At 38.9% G+C, this 20,865-nt stretch overlaps 1 protein-coding gene across 7 annotated transcripts in view; it reads left to right on the top strand.

Annotated features, from left to right (window-relative positions):
- Window positions 1–20,865, top strand: part of LOC109048869 (pre-B-cell leukemia transcription factor 1-like) — a 34,126-nt gene that overhangs the window by 3,061 nt on the left and 10,200 nt on the right. For 4 of the 7 annotated variants that reach the window (XM_042719313.1, XM_042719308.1, XM_042719303.1 and 1 more), the window contains exons 2-6: window positions 1,392–1,493; window positions 4,991–5,064; window positions 19,810–20,054; window positions 20,396–20,586; window positions 20,721–20,856. In XM_042719313.1, the coding sequence (XP_042575247.1) occupies window positions 1,392–1,493; window positions 4,991–5,064; window positions 19,810–20,054; window positions 20,396–20,586; window positions 20,721–20,856 (748 nt within the window). The remainder of the gene's footprint in view (window positions 1–1,391; window positions 1,494–4,990; window positions 5,065–19,809; window positions 20,055–20,395; window positions 20,587–20,720; window positions 20,857–20,865) is intronic. The other 3 variants (XM_042719312.1, XM_042719299.1, XM_042719314.1) reach the window with 1 other exon arrangement.

Below are 20,865 nucleotides of genomic sequence, written 5' to 3'. Positions count from 1 at the left end.
CAACAATAAAGATAACAAAATATATATTTTAAGAGCTAGATTGTGTAGAAATCACTCTTCAAGGTAACCTATTACTACTTTTTCCCCTCCGCTGTAGCACGCAAATCTAATTCAATCTTCTGCATCTTCAAACTGGCATGAAGATTTGTCACAGCATGTGTCATGTTAATGATGTAAAACACTGTTGGTTCTTGTGTGTCACATAACTGATCATAATATGGCAAGTTTGAATATGCAGAAATGAATTTGATTTGAGTGCTGCAGCGAAGGAAGCTTTGAGTTGTGTGTGAAAAAGCAGTGTAAACATTGTTCAAAGCATCTCATTGACATAAGGGTAAGTGAATGACAGAACAGTTTTTTTGGTGAATGATTTCTTCAAGGATAATGCCAGATATTGTTAGTGATGGACGTAAATGCATTTTCTCTTTAGTCACTTCTTCTCTGTCAGTGATATTCTGCAGTTATTCTTGAGTTTAAGCCCTTGCCGCCTTCAGTTATGAAGCAAAAAAGCCCTTCGGTGCTTCCGCACAGACCTGAAATAGTTCAGATACCTGAGAGAAATATGCATTATTATTTTGTCAAGTGTGGGATGGTTTTAGGGCAGAGAAAGCAGCTTCATTTGCAGAGTGGGGAACTTTACTCCATTTTTACAGGATTTTACATAGTGGTCAGCATTCTTGGACACTGCAATACATTTTGCTCTTTTTTTCTATCTTTTATAAACTGATTTCCTTTATTTGAGACTAATGAAATATGCACAGTTATGGTATCTCATTAAATGGATCTTAATGCCTCTTAAATTAATTAGTATAATGTGTCCCAAACCTGCATTATTTGCTGAGTGGAGGCACGTGCTTCGCTCAAAAAGGGAAAGAGCGCATTAAGACGTGGTCCTGTCTGGATTGCTTTTTCATTGCGTGTTAAAGCAAATGAAATGCACAAGACTTCTTAATTTGCTTTGGCCTGTTGTTGTCACTGCAAGTATTGTAGATAAGGGCAACCTTTAGAAAAGAGCTAGTTAAATGAAGCATTTATATCACTAAATTACTTTTTCTCTTTTATGCATATGTCCTTATTCATTGAGTAAGTTCTTAATATTTGTAGCTTTAGGTTTACTTTGCATTTAGTAGGTACTGATTTGGTCTTTGTTTCGACATCTCAAACATTTTTTGGCAAAGTCAGACTTGTTCTGATTCCATCCTCATATGCCACAGTACTTGATTTCTGTTTTTTTTTTTCTTCTTCTATTGATATGCATTATTTACTGTGGGGGTCTCTGGTCCCAGTGTAAGGGGAGGATGGGGTGGGATGTTATTGGGACGGTGGGAGCAGATGCCAGCGCTGTCTGAGCCTGCTGCCCTGAGCCTCTCACCCTGTTGCCCTGTGTCCAGATGCTGGCCAGAGGAGGCACCGGCGCAGTGGACCCCACAGAGGGAGGGGGAGCTGGGGGGGAGTACAGCAGGGTGTGCCCTGCCGCTCAACTTCCAGCACAGGTCAGTACAGGAGCGCATGAGTACCCCCCCTCCTCTTCTCTCCCCCATCATCCCCTCCATGCTGATGACAAAGAGAAAAATGCACCATCATACAGTTTAAGACGCAGTTTATTGTTTATACAATATATCAGTGGGGCTAAACATTTAAAAGAACCAAACTCAGTCCCATTTGAATAGACCTAATTGTGAATCAAGTGAGAAAGTTCTCATTTCATTCACATTGCCCTGACTCTAAAAATGGGCTATTATTTGGGTCAGTTTTAGTTGTGATAGTCTGTTCAATAACTTATTAAATAGGTTTTATAGATTTTTTTTATGTATTTTTTTTTACTTTATTTTATTTGTAAACATTAATTTATTAAAAATATTATCAATTTCTAAAAAATATCATTTCATTTATAAGAGTTTGTCATTTGTTAAATTAAATAATATATAATGTCAGATTTTTAGATTTCTTCAATTATAAAGAAAAGCATCTCTGATTGAACACTTAAACTTTCATTTTCACAGAAAACTAAACTTAAACCATTCAGTTTCTGTGTTAATTGTCAATAGTTTACAAATATGCACCTCATTATCTCTAGAAATGAGAATATGTGACTTATCCCCTCTTTTGTTTCATTTCATGTCATCATTCTCTTTGTATAATAGCCTGTAATGGCCAAAATATTTAGAATAATGTGCATGAGAAGGTAGGTATACCTGGCGTTCCTTAGCCTCACATTGCATTTTATAAGTGACAAACACCTCAGACTTAACGTAAAACATACTCAAACCACCTCATAAGATGGCCTTTGTTGTAAAATAAATTTGAGTGGTCACCTAAAAGCAGCATATAGGAAAATTTACCCACTCTCAGGCCCTGGATCAAGAGTGAAACTCTCTTAAGCACCACACAGACTTTATATAGTCATAAAATTTATAAAAAAAAAAACTCCCCTTGTCATTACATCCCAGTTAAAGTTTCAGTTGCGACTCCTTTTCATGATCATCCATCCATAAACATGAGTTTGGATTTCTGATTTGTAATGTCACTTGTTGTTTGATTTGTATCATATGACTCATATTTCATTAGTTTTCGAGCAAAAGAAAATAACCTACATTTAAGACTCAGAGATTCATTTTTGCCATCTCATGTATTTAAATGTTTGTGCCTCTTGCATTGAATGCTACATACCTGAAATATTTGGGTGTGAGCACGACAAAACCAACAAAGAACATTTAAGCAACAAATGAAGTCTTGGCTAGAAGTAAATCTGAAGTTTGCTCGGCCTCTAACTCATGTTGGATGATAAACACGACAGCTGGAAGTAGGCAATGTGATAAGACAAGCTAACTAATCAACAGTAACCTATTCAGCATTGCCCAAGCTAGTGCCGTTGCCCATTTCCAACAAAATTACCCAACGTGTTACACTGTGTGTCATCAGCTTAAGGCCTCATCCACCAAAAACAATCTTTTTTTGGGATTTCCCACGTTATCTGTTTGCCTCGGAGCAAAAGGGAAACATTTTAACTTTGTTTAGCTGTGGCGACTGCAGTATTAGGCAGCGAGTTTTGTGGTGTTCAGTTTAGGACTTTCTATAAAAGATTATTCAGGCTAGTGCGGTGATTTGTAGCATCGGATTTCTGTGAAATGCAACACATTTTTTGATAGGTAATGCTTAAAATAGAAACCTTTTACAAGTTGCTGTATTTCACATGATTTGTGGCTTTATCAGTTTCGTGCTCAGGTGGCATGTTAATCCCAGCTGCTAGCTGAACAGCTTTAACGAGTACCCCTCGATTATTGGCATTTGTTAAGGGTTAACAATGCTCCTGGAAAGCATGCTTCATCTGCTCTCTAATACAGTAGCACTGAAATCTGGCTGCGTGTAGATAAGCTCCCCATGCATCAGAGCTTACCGAGCCTGGAAATAAAGTTTGCTGATGGGAGACTGCCCTGAAATGATCGATGATTGGATTTAGCACATATGATTCTGGCTTTGAGAAGAATGTTTCCCCTGCGAGACAGAGGGTCCTCACTTGTTTTGATATTCTCCAGAGCTGCTCAATAAATTAAGCACATTCAGGGTGTAAAAAGGGCTGGATAATACCATTAAAGGGTGGAATGCTTTTCCCTGAAGACAAATGAGGACCATGTGTCAGTTACTCATTTAGCTGGGGTGAGCTGAGACTACTGCTGTATCTTCTCAATCTGCAGACACTGAGCTTTTTAAAAGACTGGAGTCTTAGTGTGTCCATTACATCTTGATTGATTCTGGAGTTGATGTTTGCACCTGTGATTGTAATCATATTCAGCAAAGAACGTTAAAGGTTGTTGGTATGTCTTCAATAACCATAAATCCTCTGGTTTGTTTGGCAGCCAAATGATGCAGGCTTTAAATTGAGACTTGAAGAATCAATCATTAACGATTCTCTAAAAATAGGGTGACCGTATGTCCTCTTTTTCCTGGACCTGTCCTGGCTGGCATTTCTATATTGCCTAAAATGTCCAGATTTTGGCTTTGTTTTCCTATTGACGTACTCTATAGTCCTTATGCATTGTACGTAAACGTATTTGCATTGCTTTGCTTTGACCGATCTCTGTAGACCCCACCTTCTCACAAACCATGATTAGTCAATTATGTACAATGCCTGCACGCTATTGGTCAAACTACTTTTTAGTCATTACCATTAGCAAGTATGAAAACAATAGGAAAACAGAGCCAAAATCCGGACATTTTAAGCACTGTAGTAATGGACCTTTCCGGCTAAAAACGGAATTTTAAATAAAATTTGGTTAGTATTTTGAAATAAATGGTCTAGATAGTAGAATCTATGATTACAGATAATAAAATTTAAGCATGGTAAATGAAGTGAGCACTTATTTTACACAATATATACTCAAAATTCACAAAAATGTGAAAAGATTTTGGGGCTAACTCTAAAACCCTAGGCACAAAATGATTTTGTGTAAAAGAGGCTTTTGTGTATGTTTTCGGTTGATTGTGGCAGCAGTAATTAATCAAATAAATATGAAATGATGTAGAAGGGAATTATATCTGGCCATATATATTTAGATATGTGCAGTAGACATGCCTACTTTCAATCTTTTAAAGAGATGTGGTAAAGTGTGGCAGATTGTGTTGGTCTGCTGCGTCCTTAAGAACTGACCCATTGCCCTTTGCAAAGTTCATTCGGCACATATTTTGTGGGAGCGTTTGTGCTATGATCTTATTTGAATAATTTCTTTAGTCATTCGGGCACTAAAATAACATGTATGCAAAGCATGTAAATAAATGGCTCTATCAGTGGCTTTGAATTTCCCTTTACATGTTTATTTCTCATCGTCGAGGCTATTATTGGTAAATTTGGAAACTGACAGAAGGGCACTTTGTTAACTGGGCACAGTGTTCGACAGATGCCAGTAAATTTGAAATGGCCAATTAGCGGTCGATATGTTTGAAATGAAACATAATCAGAGTCTCTCTAACATTTTCCTTTTCTCTCTTACAGAAAACATGCACTGAACTGCCACAGGATGAAGCCGGCTCTCTTCAGTGTTTTATGCGAGATCAAAGAAAAAACTGGTAAGTCGTTCCCTTACTCTGCCAATGCAGACGTTCTGTGCGAGTTTGTGTCTTGAAGCCACACTCCCACATTGCAAATAGATCTTTTTCATTACTCCGTATCGATTCTGCATTGACCATATGCAGAGACAGGTGTTTAATAATCATCACACTGAATTTCTCTGGACTTTCCAGGTGTCTTATTATATCACCCACTGCAATCATTAAGTGTCATAACAATGGCTTCAATGTTTACATTGTGAAATCTCACTTGAATTCTTTTCAAAGCTTTGAACTAGCAACAAGTGTATTTGCTTTAGTCTCATTGCTTTAGAGGTTACATTTCTCATTGTGAACCCCGTCCACGCAAACCATCCCGGTCCAAACAGGTAACGGCTCCCGCATCTTAACTGGAAGATCCACAGAGTGGTCAGTTTTCTGGCAGATCTGCAGCTTTCTCCCCTCAAAAAGAGAGGCTGACAAATGATTAAATATTTATGGAGGTGTTGGCGTTGTCTTTGTGCCATGGTTTCTCTCGTTTCTTTCCTGTCATATCCTGCAGCTTGAATCCATCTCAGCTTCTGTAACAAGCATGCTCATGTGGAATTACAGTGCAAAAATGATGTGCAGCGGTCTGTTTGTGGCAATCTGTCAATAACCCAGTCTTACTTTCCTATAATTGGATGCAAGTAAAGGGTAGGCTAGAGGAATGGGTATCGGGGGTTGTCCCTGTTGCCAAGGCAACCTGCTGTCTTATTTACCTAATGTCATTCACTTTGATTTTCACATTTAGCCTGCCAGTGGAGAAAGGGCCGGGGAGAAATGCAGCACTAAATGGAAGGTGTTGTCGGCAGTGCAGACAGGCGAAGTTAATGGTCAGAATTTTTCCATACATCACTTCGGTTATCGCCAAACTTAATCTACAATCCGTGTTTTACCCTGAAGACTTCGGCGTAAACGAGCTGATTTACTAGATGACAGGAGCGAGGCCATTACTGTCTGATCTGAGCTGCGGTTTTGCTGTTAAAGCCTGTTTATGGTAAATTCATTGTGACAAAACGCATTTTTTGAACCAAAACTAAAATTCTTTTGTATTTGCAATAAATAGTATTTGGGAATTCGAAATCACAATATATTTTATTATGTATTTGATTTTTTTTTTTAATATACAATTTATAATGCATAATTATATTTATATATTATTTTATATTTTTTAAATATAATAATTATAAGTATATGTGTGTGTGTGTGTGTGTGTGTGTGTGTGTGTGTGTATATATATATATATATATATATATATATATATATATATATATATATATATATATATATATATATATATATATATATATATATATATAAACAAAATAAAATATTACATTTATTTTAAAATAATCTGTATTTTATTTTTATTTTTGTTAACTGTTATACATTCATCCAGCGCTGTACAAAAAATCTCTCTCTATTTCTTGCTATTCAATGGCAATACTTAAGGGGAAAAAAATGGAGTAATTAAAAATGTGGAAACGTGCTGAAACGTCCTTTTGGGAGAATACAAAACATTTGGAAAGTCAAAGAAATTTATATCCTGGATTGATGGCAGCTGTTTTGTAAGCATATTAACGTCTTGTATTATTGTAGTAAAAATCTTGGTCACTGCACAAAAAAAAAATTTAAATAAACGTTAAATAGAATGTGAATCTGGATTCTATTTTCTCTACTCAGTGAGATTTAATCGTTTAAAAAGTCAGTCTAGCATTTGAATAAAAACAACGGGTTTGCATGCTTGAGTTTGCAGAGATTTTTGTTTTGCTTGAAAATCTGCTCGGGCTTTGTCTGAACAGGCCTCAGCTCTGAGTGGAGTTGTGTGGTGGATGGTGTCCATCATTGTGATCAGCACGTCCCCCACCGCCTTCCCAGCTCCATATATATGTATGTGTGTGTGTGTGTATGTGTATATATATATATATATATATATATATATATATATATATATATATATATATATATATATATATATATATATATATATATATATATATATACCTGCACTGCCTCTCTCCAAGACTCCCCGCTGCTTTTATCTCCTGCCTCTGGAATGTGAATTAAAGAAGGCAGCCTCCTCTACTGCACATGATTGTAGTGCTGATCAGTAGTCTTTACATCTGTTTTCCTCAGTCTCGGTGTGTCTGCCTGTGTCTCACTCTCTCTCTCTCCTGCACCGAACAGCAGGGATAAAAGCATGCTGGAGCTCAGGCCTTTCCCTGGTATTGTGGTCTTGTCCTCTCCTCCTCCTCCTCCCTCCTGATGCCTTGCTTCCATTCTTGAAAGAGAAGTCTTGCTCTGAACTCGGGGCTTTGATATGGTAATGGAGGTGGAGGGGAGGGTTAGGGAAGAGTGGGGGAGGGGCATTGAATTCCTCGGTGTGCTGCTGCAGTTGGGAAGATTGTTTTTTATTGTTAAGGAAATGTTCCACTCAAAAGTCACACTAACCACCCCCCTCGCAATTCCCCATCTGTTTAACAATGTTTTAAATGTACGATTTGTTAATTAATCTCCTTAGAAACAAATTAAGAGTGAGATGAGGTTTCGAGCCAATTGTCTCTTCGGTCTTGACCCTCCCCCATCGACTTAAAACGGTTGCAGCGAGTTGATTCTCACCCTTTTCAGCACCCGGACTTTTGTTCTGGCTGCCCAGCTCATCGCCGAGGTCATGTGCTTTTGTACTTTCTGTTTTTATGTTTTTGAATTTTAAATGAAGCACAGCCAATATTATTATAGCTAGTTGATGATTTTGGGTTAAAATGCAACTCAGCGATCACAGTGGAATGTTCGGTCACAAATTTTAGTTGAACAATTTAAAACAAGAAACATTAGGTAAGCTTAAAACAAAAAACATTATTAATATATAATTAGCAATATTTAAGATTCGGCACTATTTCTGGGTCACTAATCAAAGCACATTTGTGACGTTGATCATGTGAACTTTATCAGATGTTCTTGCTTCCACTGAAGCACAAGATGCTCTTTGGATTATTCTCAAGATAATACGGATGACATGAGGTTTCACACAAATTTACGGAGAATACAAATGCATTTTGTAATTCAAGCTAATTTTTCCAATTCCACTTTTCACTCAAATTGTTAAAAATCTAAAATATATATATTTTTAAAAAGTTCAGAATGGAAGCATTTTAACTAGTGAACTTAGATTGTATGTTTAATGGGAAAAGTGTATATTTTATGCTGTGGCCGGTCACCATTTTTTTTCTCTTTATAATTTTAATACTCTTTAAGCTTTTTTTTTGCAGTTCATTTACATAATGCTGTTATTTTTAAAGGAACAAATATTTAATGTCATCTCTTAATAAATATGAGGCCATAAAAACTGCATGTTGAGTAACAGAAAAGAAAAATTTATTCAAAAAAAGTAAAACTGGGCACCAAATGCACTTCCTTTTGTGTCCTACACCTGTGTCCGTGGTACAGATGGAAAAGAAATGTACAATTCTTCTGTTCATAGAGCTTAAAATCCTGAATTTGTGTTTCAGAAGGTTTTCTGGTTAACTCTCTTGGCTCTTCTATAGCTGTTAACTCCCTTGCTAATAGCTCAAAATAGTGAAGTCATGTGATGTTTGAAGAGTACCTACCAGAAGAACCGGCCAAGTCAACTTTACTCTTAGTGCATTTCTGCTGTTAAAATCCCAGAAACAAATAAATGATTTGGCAGGACTAAGAACGCCATGGCCTCAAATAAACCTAGCGCTGTATGAATTAAATATGAAACCACATTGAATAGGCTTTAAAAGGACAAAGTGTCCAGTGCACTGGTGAGCTACTTGAATAGAAAAGGACGTGTCCATGCACTGGTGACCGTCAACTGCATTTCCAGTATCTTTCCAGTTTCCACAAAATAATCATGTCTATTAAATATAAAAACTATCAAAATTTCATTATTAGCAAGAGCACAAGAGTGGTCAAAAATACTGTAAGTTTCAAAATCCAGCTGGCCAACGTTCAGACATATAAACTTGCCTAACTATAGCTAGTGGTGTTTTAACACATTGTTTTACATGATGCATGGTTTGTCCGGTGAAGGTTTGTTAAGATTGGCTTGATATCGGTAATTTATCCTGACGGTTTAAGTAGCAAATCATTCAAAGTGCTCAAACAGTTTGGCACCAACAAATGGCTTTCCAAGTATTGGAAAACCTCAGCTAATGACGCTATCACCTGCACATCATGTAAAATTTCTAGATGGTTTCCATGTAGATGGATGTAGTTCCACAACAAGCCCATCTGGTTTAGAAAAACAAGCTCAAATCCTTGTTTATAACCAACCTGTATGAACTACATGACTCCAGTTTCACGGTCTGGCTGCTCAAAGTCCTAATTAAGGGTTTTTAATTATCATTCATTTTTGAAAGACCTTAATTTGAATCCTCTTGTAAAATTTTATGAGTTGTTGGATATCTCAGACTCGTTTTACGAGGCAGAGCCTGCAGGCCTTCGGGCAAAGGAGCCAGTTGAGTGTGAGACTTTTTACAACTTAAATAAACTGCAATAGAGATGAACTCAGACTAACAGTTACTTGAACAGACCAAACATTTGTGCAGCGTGACTAATGCGTTCAACCTGGCTTCAGAAAAAAAAACGGCAAAAATTACCATTTTGAACATGCATACAGCAACCACACATGTAAAAGCAGCCCCCTGAACATCATCATTTGGTAGGGGCCCTATTTCATTCGGCATTTCTTGTGTGGTGCGCTCTGTCACTCAATCTGTTTTTCTCTCCTCTGTTCCAGGAGTGAGAAAGATAGAGTGTGAAGGGAGGAGAGGGGGGAGAGAGAGACAGCGATAGAGAGAGATTGATGAGGCAGTAAGAGCAGCAGTAATTACTCTGTGTCCATTCCCCACGCCGGATTGGCAGACGGCTAATATCACACAGACCCCTGGCCCTGACAGGCGCCCCCCTTCCCCCCATCACAAGGTCCAGAATGGTGGGGGGAGAGCGTCACCCCGATGCTCGTCTTCATCCTAATGCTGTGTGGGCTGAGCGTCTTTCCTCTCATTACGCTGTTCCTTGAGGAATCAAGCCTTTTCTCAGGACTTGACGAGCTATATTGCATGGTGCATTCTTGAATGCAAGGAAACGTTTAAAAAAACACCCAGGCCCTTTGAGTTGATAGGCCAAGTACTTCCTCTGTGCAAATCGCCTAATTTATTGGAAAATGCAATTTAAAGATGACGTGAAATCTCAGTTGACCCTATTTACTAAATGATGGTGTCTAGTTCTATTGTGTACAATTCATCAGCGTGCGATGCACTCATTTCATCAAAATGTAATTATTTTATGCTTTGCATGTGCTTGCAGCAACTTTTCTGCTGATGTTACCAAGGCTGTGATGACGGGGAAAATATTAACCATTAGCATTATAGAGCAGTGGTTCTCAACCTTTTGAACTCCACGGCCCCCCATTGTTCACAACGATATTCAAAAGTCCCATGAATTTTCCAGTATTTTGCGATTTACTGGATAAGAATTTTTTTAAATAATTTTTTATTCACAATTTGCCATGATTAAATTTTTTAGAAATCGAGGAATCACGATTTTAAATAGAAAAATTACCAAATGTTAGAATTAGACACTTTGACAATGTGCCGGTGATAACAGTAAAGTGAAAAGAACGATCCAACCGCATGTAGGTGCACATGATTAACCACTCACCTTTGACGCGCTCAGTGAAGGACCATGAATATAGCACTAGACGTCATTTACACAGAATGTGCTTTTGTGTTGACAAAGATGTGACGCGGGCAGTGGAATGGGTAAAACATGCAAGAAGATGGGAGTAAAATTCTTTTAACTTGAGCGCCGTCTTTTTAGAATGGCGTTTCATCCATGAGACACTGCAAGAGACACGAGCGCAACAGTCAAACACATCCACGTTTACACAGAAAAAACAATAGAAAAGCAGCACAATTGAAAAAAAAAATCCTGTATAGAACTACTACTGTTTATCTGATATTTCATCTTTGCATCATGGTGACAGGCTGAAAGCTGCTGTTGTTTTTAAAGAACATTTATAGTTAATAAAAGTCTACTGGTGTTATACCTTCAGTCATTTTGAATCTGAATTACCTTGACTTTTGAGATTTTGTAAAATAATTTTCCTCCTATTATTTCTGAACACATATATGTATGTATAAGACAAGTTTGTACAATATGTAGCTCTAGTTTTTGCATCTTTCTGCAAAGATATTTAACAAGTAATTTGTTTAACATTAACATCATGTTGACAACATGTGTGCTGCACTTGGAATAGAATTTTCTTTAACTAAAAGGTTAATAAAGAAAAAGTAACTTGAATCATGTTGTAGTTATATTTTTAAGGTGACTAGTTAAAAATAGTCAAAAAATCGAGAATCGTTCAAACATTCTGGAAAAATTGAGATTTTAATTTTTTGCTAAATAGCCCCTGCCATACATATATATATATATATATATATATATATATATTATATATATATATATATATATATATATATATATATATATATATATATATATATATATATATATATATATATAATGATGTGAAAGTGACGTCACACACACACACATATATATATATATATATAGGCCCGAGGCCCCCTGGTTGAGAAGCACTGCTTATTTTAAGTCACAGAACTTCAATGCATTTTGAATGTTGTATGTCATTTAGCACAAAAAAAATCTAAAACATCATGACCACATTTAACCATATTAATTAAAAATGTTGCATCCTTATTTGTAAATAGCATGTAGACACATTTGTTTGTCACTAACTGAATTTTTAGGAGCAGAGTTCATTGCAGTAGAATATGGTTTTCGCTCTCTTAAACACCCTCACTTTGTGTTTACGGAACGGGATTAAGCACTCGAAAGAAGAGTGACAACCGTATTTAGCCGCGGTGTGTTTCAAAACTCATGGAGATGAAGGTCTAGGGAGCAGTGTTTGAAAGAAACCCATGTCTCTTTAATTAAAGATATGTAAATGTAGCCTCAGCTGGATTACATTAGCTGGCGTGGCTTTGTTGGGGTGGGAGAGAGTCAGAGCCCAACACCTAATCCAGACTAATTAAGGATTAATTACAATTGATGGGAGCCTTCCATCCCTATGTGGAGGTCCTCACTGCAGTCTGTGACTAATCTAGAGCGCTGGAGAGGGGATTTGAGCAGGGGTGATCTGTCAGTTTGCCCCGAGCTCCTCTCACTTTAAGCTTCTCTTGAGGGAGGGAGTTTTGAGTTTCTACGCATGCCATTTGGATTGAGGCATGGCCTTTTGTTAAGCTACAATAATCTGTTTGTCTCACGCAAAGGTGTTAATGCAAACTCGCTCTATAATGTAGGTTAAGATGGAAACACGGATAGTTAATGGTGGTTGCTAATGCTCAAACATAGGGTTAGGGATTTGAACAAACCCTCCAAATAACGTGTACTGTACCAGTTGCAATGGACTTGAATGCTAGCTGGCAGGAGGTGCAATTTATTTATTTTTTTTTTTTAATTAAAATAACTGTTTATTTCTGTGATGCAAAGCAAAATTTCCAGCATCATTACTCCAGTCTTCAGTGTCACATGATCCTTCAGAAATCATTCTATGACCTATGACATGACGATTTGATGTTCATTAAACATTTCTTATTATCAATGTAGAAAATAGTTGTGCTGCTTCACATTTTTGTGGAAGTCAAGATGCATTTTTTCAGAGTTCTTTAATAGAAATTTTGATTTCAAACTCTGTTCTTTTGAACTATGTCTTTACTTTTTGATCAGTTTAATGCATCCTTGCTGGATAAACGTATTAATTTGTTTAAAAAAAAAAAAATCTTACTGAACCTAAATTTTAAACGCCCAAACTATCATTAAGCCTTGGAGATGAGCTCTTTAGCCTTGGGCCAATAAGCAACCATCTAAAATACCTTTGCTATTACATAAACGACATGCGTGAAACCGCTCAGAACACCTTAGCAACTGCACAGCAACATCCTGGCAACCACCCACAACATTCTATCAAAGGGATGGCAACTTTTGAAGCATTTTGAAATGAAGGTGGGAGACATTCTCCAACATTTAGCAGTGGTTCTCATGCAACAATCTGGCTAGCGTCATCACCTATTCCTGATTCTCCTCCTTGCTTCCAACATTTCCTGTACTCTCTTTACTCTCCTATAAATAATAAAAAAGGCCAAAAATAACATTCAAAATGTAGTTTTACGATTGCATGAAGAGCACAAGGAGATGCAGTAAAAGCTTCAGCGCTGCAGCTGTGATCCTCTCGTCTTTTTACTTGAACATGCTGTGCCATTGACCTGTACACATGGCACAATGCGGTGCACACTCTCTCTTTCTCTCTCTCTCTCTCAGTCTGTCTGTCTGTCTGTAAGCCTGAGCTGCAGTGGGCTAAGGTTAGTTTACACACCCCCTCAGTGCAACCAGCCACCACTCTCCCCGGCCCTGTTTGCCTCTGTCATATTTCTCGTTCACTCATTATAAATGGGAGCCACTTCTCTGATCTATTGCTTAATTGCCACCTAATTTGCATAACAGTGCAAATTAACGACCTCTCAAATGAGCGTTCATTTTTCACAAGGTCTTTAGGAGCTCCTTAAGAGGCGGTGCTAATTAGCACAGGAGGCAGCTGTGTTGATGAGCCGGGGAGCAGGCGAGAGGGGGGCGTGTCGGTAGGATGTATCGCCACGGCAACAGCCTTCTTCCTCCTCTTCTTCCCAGAGTGAAGTCATCCAAAGAGGCTCCTTTTGTCCTCGGCGCTCTGTTTCACCTGACCGCACCGAGTTGGCGGAGGTGGGATGGTGTGTGTTCTCACCTGCATGATCTTGTTTGACCGGTCCCTGCGTGCCGAGTGAAGCCTGTTGTACCGCCGCTTGGGTCTATGAAATGCTAGTTGAGTTAATTAAGAGCTGATAAATGACAAGTTGGAGCAGACGGCATGTTTGCCTAAGGTAGGAGTGCTATTCACACCCTAATCGTATCCTCCTTTGTTGACGCTGACCAATGGCCGCTCCTCACAGGGCGTGGACGGGCCTGTGTGTGCGCATGTCAGCAGCCGAGCCACCAGGTGCGTGCCACTGGGTGCCGGCAGACCCTGCTTAACCTGAGCTGCTTACAACAGGAACTTACTGGTGGATTCTGCAGCTTTATACCACCCTGGCACTCGCTCAAGAAGCCCTCCTCTCGTAGCTTCCTCTACTAGCATTCTCTACAAATTCGTCAGCGTTTTTTTTTTTTGGTTTCTGGGATTGACTGTCTCTTCGGTCATGTGTTGTTGCTTAAGTTATTTTGGCAGTTGTCTCTGAACCAGTAACTCTTGTAGCTTTACCAGCACCGTGTACTCCATGGGTGCCCAAACTCGATCCTGGAGGGCCACTGTCCTGCAAAGTTTAGCTCCAACCCTAATTAAACACACCTGAACCAGTTAATCAAGGTCTTACTAGGCATGCTAGAAATATCCAGGCAGATGTGTTGAGACAAGTTGGAGCTCAACTCTGCAGGACCGAGTTTGGAGACCCCTGCTGTACTGGCTGCTGGTAAGCCTGTTGTTTATTCATCACTGATTCTTTGTCTGAAGTTAGCACTCGTTTTGGACTCTTGTTTTTTGTTTCTAGTTTTTATGAAGCCAACACAGCTGCAGGTCTTCTTAAGAACTAGCGTCTGGATCTGCAGTTGGACTACGACTTGCATTTTAATGTGCGTAAAAGACTCTTGAGTTTCCTCAGAGTTCACAAGAGGAATGGCCAGTGTTAGTTAAATATGCATGTGTTGTATGTGTGCATATCTATAAAACTTTTAGAAATATGCTTTGATCAAACTCAAGAACTTCATAATAAATGAACAGATTGCTTAACAAAATCAAGATGTGAGGTTTTGTTTGATTGTTTGTACTGATTTCTGTTGAAGGATCTTATCAAAAGGCAAACCAACCAATACCACAAAACCTCACAGAAGTCATTGTCTATACTTACTGATGGTTATGCCACTAAAACTGTGTCACTTCCTGGAGGATGATGTCATGATGGTTTTTGTCAATGAATTGTGATATTACAAAAGTTAACAGAAAAATGATATTTAGGATGCAGAGTAGATGTTTGTGGTTTAAGGACAGTGTGCTGTCAGTAATCATTTTGAAACAAGTCTCAAATGTACACCAAGGCTGCACCAAAAAAAAAAAAACGCAATATTATGAAATATTATTATGATTTAAAATAGCTGTTTTCAATTGTAATGAAACATTCATTTATATGAATATATCAATTCATTTATATGAAACAGAAATATTTTGTAGCATCATAAATGCGTTTACTGTAACTTTGAGCATTTTAACGCGACAATCTTTGCTGAATAAAAGTGTTCATTTCTTCTCTTTCAAAAACGGTAGTGTAAATAACTGACATCAATGTTCCCCAAAACCATAAAATATTTTTATAGGAGAAAGAATAAAATTACTAAACACCAGGAATATTTAGTATTTACGCAGTATATTAAGGGTGTGTGTGATGGGGGTCAAAAGTAGGAATGGCCCTCGTATTTCACTTCGACTGTAATGGCAATGCAGTCATTTTTGTTTTGAAGACAGATTCCCCTTATTTACATCCCACTTAGCTCTCAGGTTAGCATGTTTGTTTGCGTCCATGTGGGCGTGTTTTTCAGCGTGCACAGATCCCTCCCCCGACGCGTTCGCCTCCCTCCTTTTGATTTATTGGCTGTTGCGGTCAGAGCGTTGTCATTTCATAAGTGTCGCCCCACACTCGTTTGCAGCCCACCGCGATCATCTTCAACTCTTCCTTTCGCGTTCTCTCGTTCACGCTCTCCCTGCCCCCTCTATTTTTCCATCTCCGTCTGCTCTCCTCCTCGTAGTTTTATCTCCTCCTTTGACTCCCTTTTGCTGCTTTCCCCCCACAATTCTCCTCTTTTCTCTTCTTACCTTCTCTTCCCCCCTTCTGCTCCCTCGCGCTCTCCCAGTGAAAGGCTGAGAATACCCAAGGGAGCTGATGCAATTAAAATGCTAATCCTGTCTGTCTACAGAGAGAGGTAGAGGGGGGCTGACAGCATGAGGGATTGCGGCTCACATGGAGAACTCGACTGAAATGGAGAACAGAGGATGGGGGGAGGTGGCTGGGGGCACAGAGAGAAAAGGAGGCGGGGTATGACGGGAGAGCAGCCCAAGCCAAAGGAGGAGGGAGGGTGAACAAACCAGAGAAAAAGACAGACGAGGCCCGAGCCTCGAACACAGCCGTGATGGACTGCTTCTCCAGTAATGCACAGAAAATGGCAGCATTAATGTACTGCTTCCAGCAGCGAACACAATACCTTTGTGTGCGCTTAACACATCACCTGTGCCGTACCTGCACCACGTTCTTGTGCCTGATTATGTATGCGGTCGAACCCAGCCGGGCGCTCTGAATATTTCATACCGCTCTCCAGCTCTGTCTGCTAATGGCTGGATGGCTGCTGGCTTTTTCCACTCGGCCCTTCGCATTTCCCGTCTGCACGTTTTCACCAATCCTTCACAAATGAGGGAATACCTCGCCGTGAGGAGGGTGTGCGTTCGCGTCGCTCATTCATAAATTTAATGGAAGGATATTAGTGCAACTTGGACAGATGCACCGCATTAAAATGTACATTATCTCATTAGCATGGCGGTGTGTTTGTATAAATGAAGTGTGCTAATTGAAAGATTTAACAGGCTGGCTTTATTAATCTTCTTAAAGACATGCAAACATTGAGATGCAGTGGCTTTTCTGGCTAATATGGTCGGGATTCAGAATGTAGTTGTAAGCGTTTACCGCAAAGCTGTTATACAACGTACCCAGCCATAGCAGTATCGCCGCTTTATTCATGGCTACATTATTAGGGTTTTCAAAATCAAGGCTCATAAATTGAAATATAAAGGGGTGTTAGAAATTTAAAGGGGTCCATGTCATCTAGTGCCGAGTTATTTGTGTAATTATCAGTCATCACAGCTTAATTGAGATAATTAGGCTAAAGAAAGGGCTGTATGCTTGAGGTACTGGGCTGGAGGCAGAGCTTTTAATGGATATTGTGGGTGATACTCTTTGGGGAGGTGGTACATTTCACTCTATTGATTGTGGGACTGTGGTCGTAAAAACATCAGCCCTCCCCTCACCCATCAGACTACACACACACACACACACACACACACACACGGGGAGTCTGGGTCACAATTCAGGAAAACAGAGATGCGTTTTGAGTTTAGGCTAGACACATGCTTTACTCAAGTGCGCGTTGCAAGCATATGTTCTTTTGTAATTGTGACACTAACGATGTCAGATGAAATGTACAATTAAAATGTGTGACATTCAGTTAGCTAGCTGTAAACATGTCAAGAGTCTAACGAGCTTTCTCAGCAATTGTTAAGAGTGTTGCTCTGCCTTGAAGATAGTTGAGGTGAAAGGGAAAACTGAGAGACAGAGCACTATAGCACCCCTTGTGGTAATGCTGAGAATGCTTTATAGAAATTTAAATAATTCTTAATAAATAATTTAAATGAATTTAGCTAGAATGAATGAGACATGTTTAAAGCATTTAATAGAAATAAAATATTTGTAAGCACAAATTTTTTAAATACTTTTTGACTTAATTTTTATCCTTTGTTTTATAAATTGAATAATTAGTGAAATAATTAACCACCAGAATGAGCTTTTAAAAAGCAGGTTTCTAGCTTTTGTTTTATAATAACAATAATAGTAATAATTTTAATATTCATTGTAATTTACCACTAGAATGAATGACACAGAGTTCAGTTTTATTAAAAATTAAAAAAAAAAAAAAAAAACATTTTTCTCTGTTTTAAAATGATAACAATAAAAAATTATTGAATTTACCCTTTTAATTAATTTAAAAAATTGTCTTTTATTATTAAAAATCATCATTATAAGAAATGAATGACAAGAGATGAAAATCACATTTGCAAACACTGGTTTTCTGTCTTTTGTTTTAAAGCCTGACCGTAGGCAGAAATGAATGCATGAAATCTTATGCTACAGTGTTATTCTTTATTGTTCCTGTGAAATGACTAAATAGTGTGCCTTCATAGCGCATATAAATCAACAGTATGCTCACATGGTGTTATTCACAAACATAATCTTATTGCAGAAATCACTTTGAATCAAACTTAATGTACTTTAGAATCCGTTCTTCTTTTTCTTTGACTTTCTTTGAGTTTTGCTGGCTGAAAAAGAGAGGGAAAGAGCGAGGGATGGTGAATCGGGGTCATTAGTTCAGGCGGCTGGGTCTGCTGCATTCCTGAGCTCAGAGAGGGGGAGAAACGAAAGATGGAATGTGACTCAGAGAGAAAGAAAGAGGGAGGACCTGAGTGGAGGGACCCTGAAGGGGCAAGAGAGAACAAGAAAAAAAAAAGAGTGCTTGCCAAGGGAAAGAAAAAGTTTTCAAAAAGAACGAGGGTGGGGGGGGGGGGGGGGTTGTGAGAGGGAGAGCTGGAAACAAATCCTGTGCTGTTATTGGGGGAGGGTATGAGCTGAAGTCATTAAATGTGTTATCAGTTAAAGGGAGGATGGGAAAAACAGCTTTGATTTCAGTGGGGATGGTACAGACAGAACATCCACATAATGCTGATTGCTTCCAACACATGGCCTTTTAGTTGCACTTTTTGTGTTTGAAAGTTTCTCTTTCTTTCAATTCACAAACAAAATAAACCCAGTGCACTATTGGAGTCTTTATAGATGGTTTATAGTTGGATTAAAATCCGATCACTGTGCTTACGTGTTCAGATCTACTCAAAGCATTCAAAACAATGTGTGGGGAACTTTTTAAGTGATCTGAATGTGTACATTGAGATATTCCCCCCCTGAACACAGTTTATAGTTGGATTAAAATCGTAATTTATTCACTCAAGTTGTTCCAAATGCCTGTGACTTTTCCTTCCTGCATGAAGTTAAAAAGGAAACATTTAGCAGAAGCTTCTTTTTTTCCCTGTACAGTGAAAGTAAATGGTGTTCACAGCTGTTCCTGAATCACATCCACTTTTGCAACATGGAAATAAAAGCTTAGACATCCTGCTAAATATCTCCTGCAGAAAGAACGTCTTTCAGGTTCAGAATGACATGAGTGTGAATAAATGATGACAGAGTTTAGGTGAACTTTTCAGAAAGAACATTGAATATCTTTTCATGCTCCTTTTTGTTATTTTTATTACATTTAAATCATCCTTTTCTAAATTTACTTAAAAGCAACACCTTTACATGTTAATTCATGTGCCATTGGCATTTCCACCACATTCTCGCACACCACTAGGGTTCGTGAAACTGTGGTCTAGAGGAAAGACAAAGACCCTCGGTGTCATGTATTTCTGTATTATCTATCTTACACTTTGCCCTCAGTCACTGGCCGGGAGTGTGTGTGCATATGTATGGGAGTGTAGGCGAGGTGCTCGTATAGGTGTGAGCGATGGCCTCGTAGCAGGAAGTTGACAGAGGTCTTTCTTTAATTCAGTGCCGGAGAGGTGTGTACTTATGGCTGCTTGTGCTTATAGTGACAGCACATGCTCTGCTGTTATTGGACCCCTTCCACTGAGGTACCATGCTGCCCTCTGCTGCCTCAGCCAGGAATTGCACACTTAATTTAGTAGTTTCTATGGTGTAAGGAAAGTACCTTTAATTCTACATGGTGTGATGTAAAGCTCTCCGTCTGATTGACCCTGTTGTGCTGTTTTGTCTTCTGCAGTGCTGAGCATCAGAGGTGTACAGGAGGAGGACCCTCCAGATCCCCAGATCATGCGTCTGGATAACATGCTGCTGGCCGAAGGAGTGTCTGGTCCTGAGAAGGGCGGCGGATCAGCGGCGGCGGCCGCAGCTGCAGCAGCGGCTGGAGGATCACCGAATGACGGCAGCATCGAGCACTCTGACTACAGAGCCAAACTCGCACAGATCCGCCAGATCTACCACTCCGAACTAGAGAAATACGAACAGGTGAGAATCAGACCCCCGTCTGACCTTTAAGTAATCTCAGCAGATTCTTGTGGGCTTGTGTAATTTTCCTGGTTTGTGTTTTTTATTTTTATTTTTATTTTAATTTTTTTTTTAATCAAATTTACTGATTTCATCCACTGGTGGAGTGATAATTAGAGGGAAGTAATAATAACGTCTTTCAGAAATTTTAGGTTTTATTTCAGATACATATTTGACATCCAAAATATTTGGTGTCTAAGAAATTCATACTTTTATTCAGCAAAGAAGACTTCTCTCAAAAACTTTTAATGGTAATGTATATTTGTATGTATGTAATGGTCCTCAAATCTATTTGAAAACAGGCTTGCAGTGAGTTCACCAATCACGTGATGAACTTACTGAGGGAACAGTCCCGCACACGGCCCATCTCGCCCAAAGAGATCGAGCGCATGGTGGCCATCATCCACCGCAAGTTCAGCTCCATCCAGATGCAGCTCAAGCAGAGCACCTGTGAGGCCGTCATGATCCTGCGCTCTCGCTTCCTTGATGCCAGGTGTGTGTGTGTCTGCTTGTTTGATCTGTGGCTGTTTCTAATAGAAGTGTCTTATTCTAGTGTGCTGCACTATTCCATTAATTATTAACCTGTTATCAATCAAACACTCATTTTTCCACTTACTTTGTCCTCAGACGTAAGAGACGCAACTTCAATAAGCAAGCCACAGAGGTGCTGAATGAGTACTTCTACTCTCACCTCTCCAACCCTTACCCCAGTGAGGAAGCCAAGGAAGAGTTGGCCAAGAAGTGTGGGATCACTGTCTCTCAGGTATAGTCA

This window comes from Cyprinus carpio, chromosome A3 (genome assembly GCF_018340385.1).
Source record: "Cyprinus carpio isolate SPL01 chromosome A3, ASM1834038v1, whole genome shotgun sequence".
NCBI lineage: Eukaryota > Metazoa > Chordata > Actinopteri > Cypriniformes > Cyprinidae > Cyprinus > Cyprinus carpio.
This window is presented reverse-complemented; position numbering and strand designations above follow the sequence as displayed.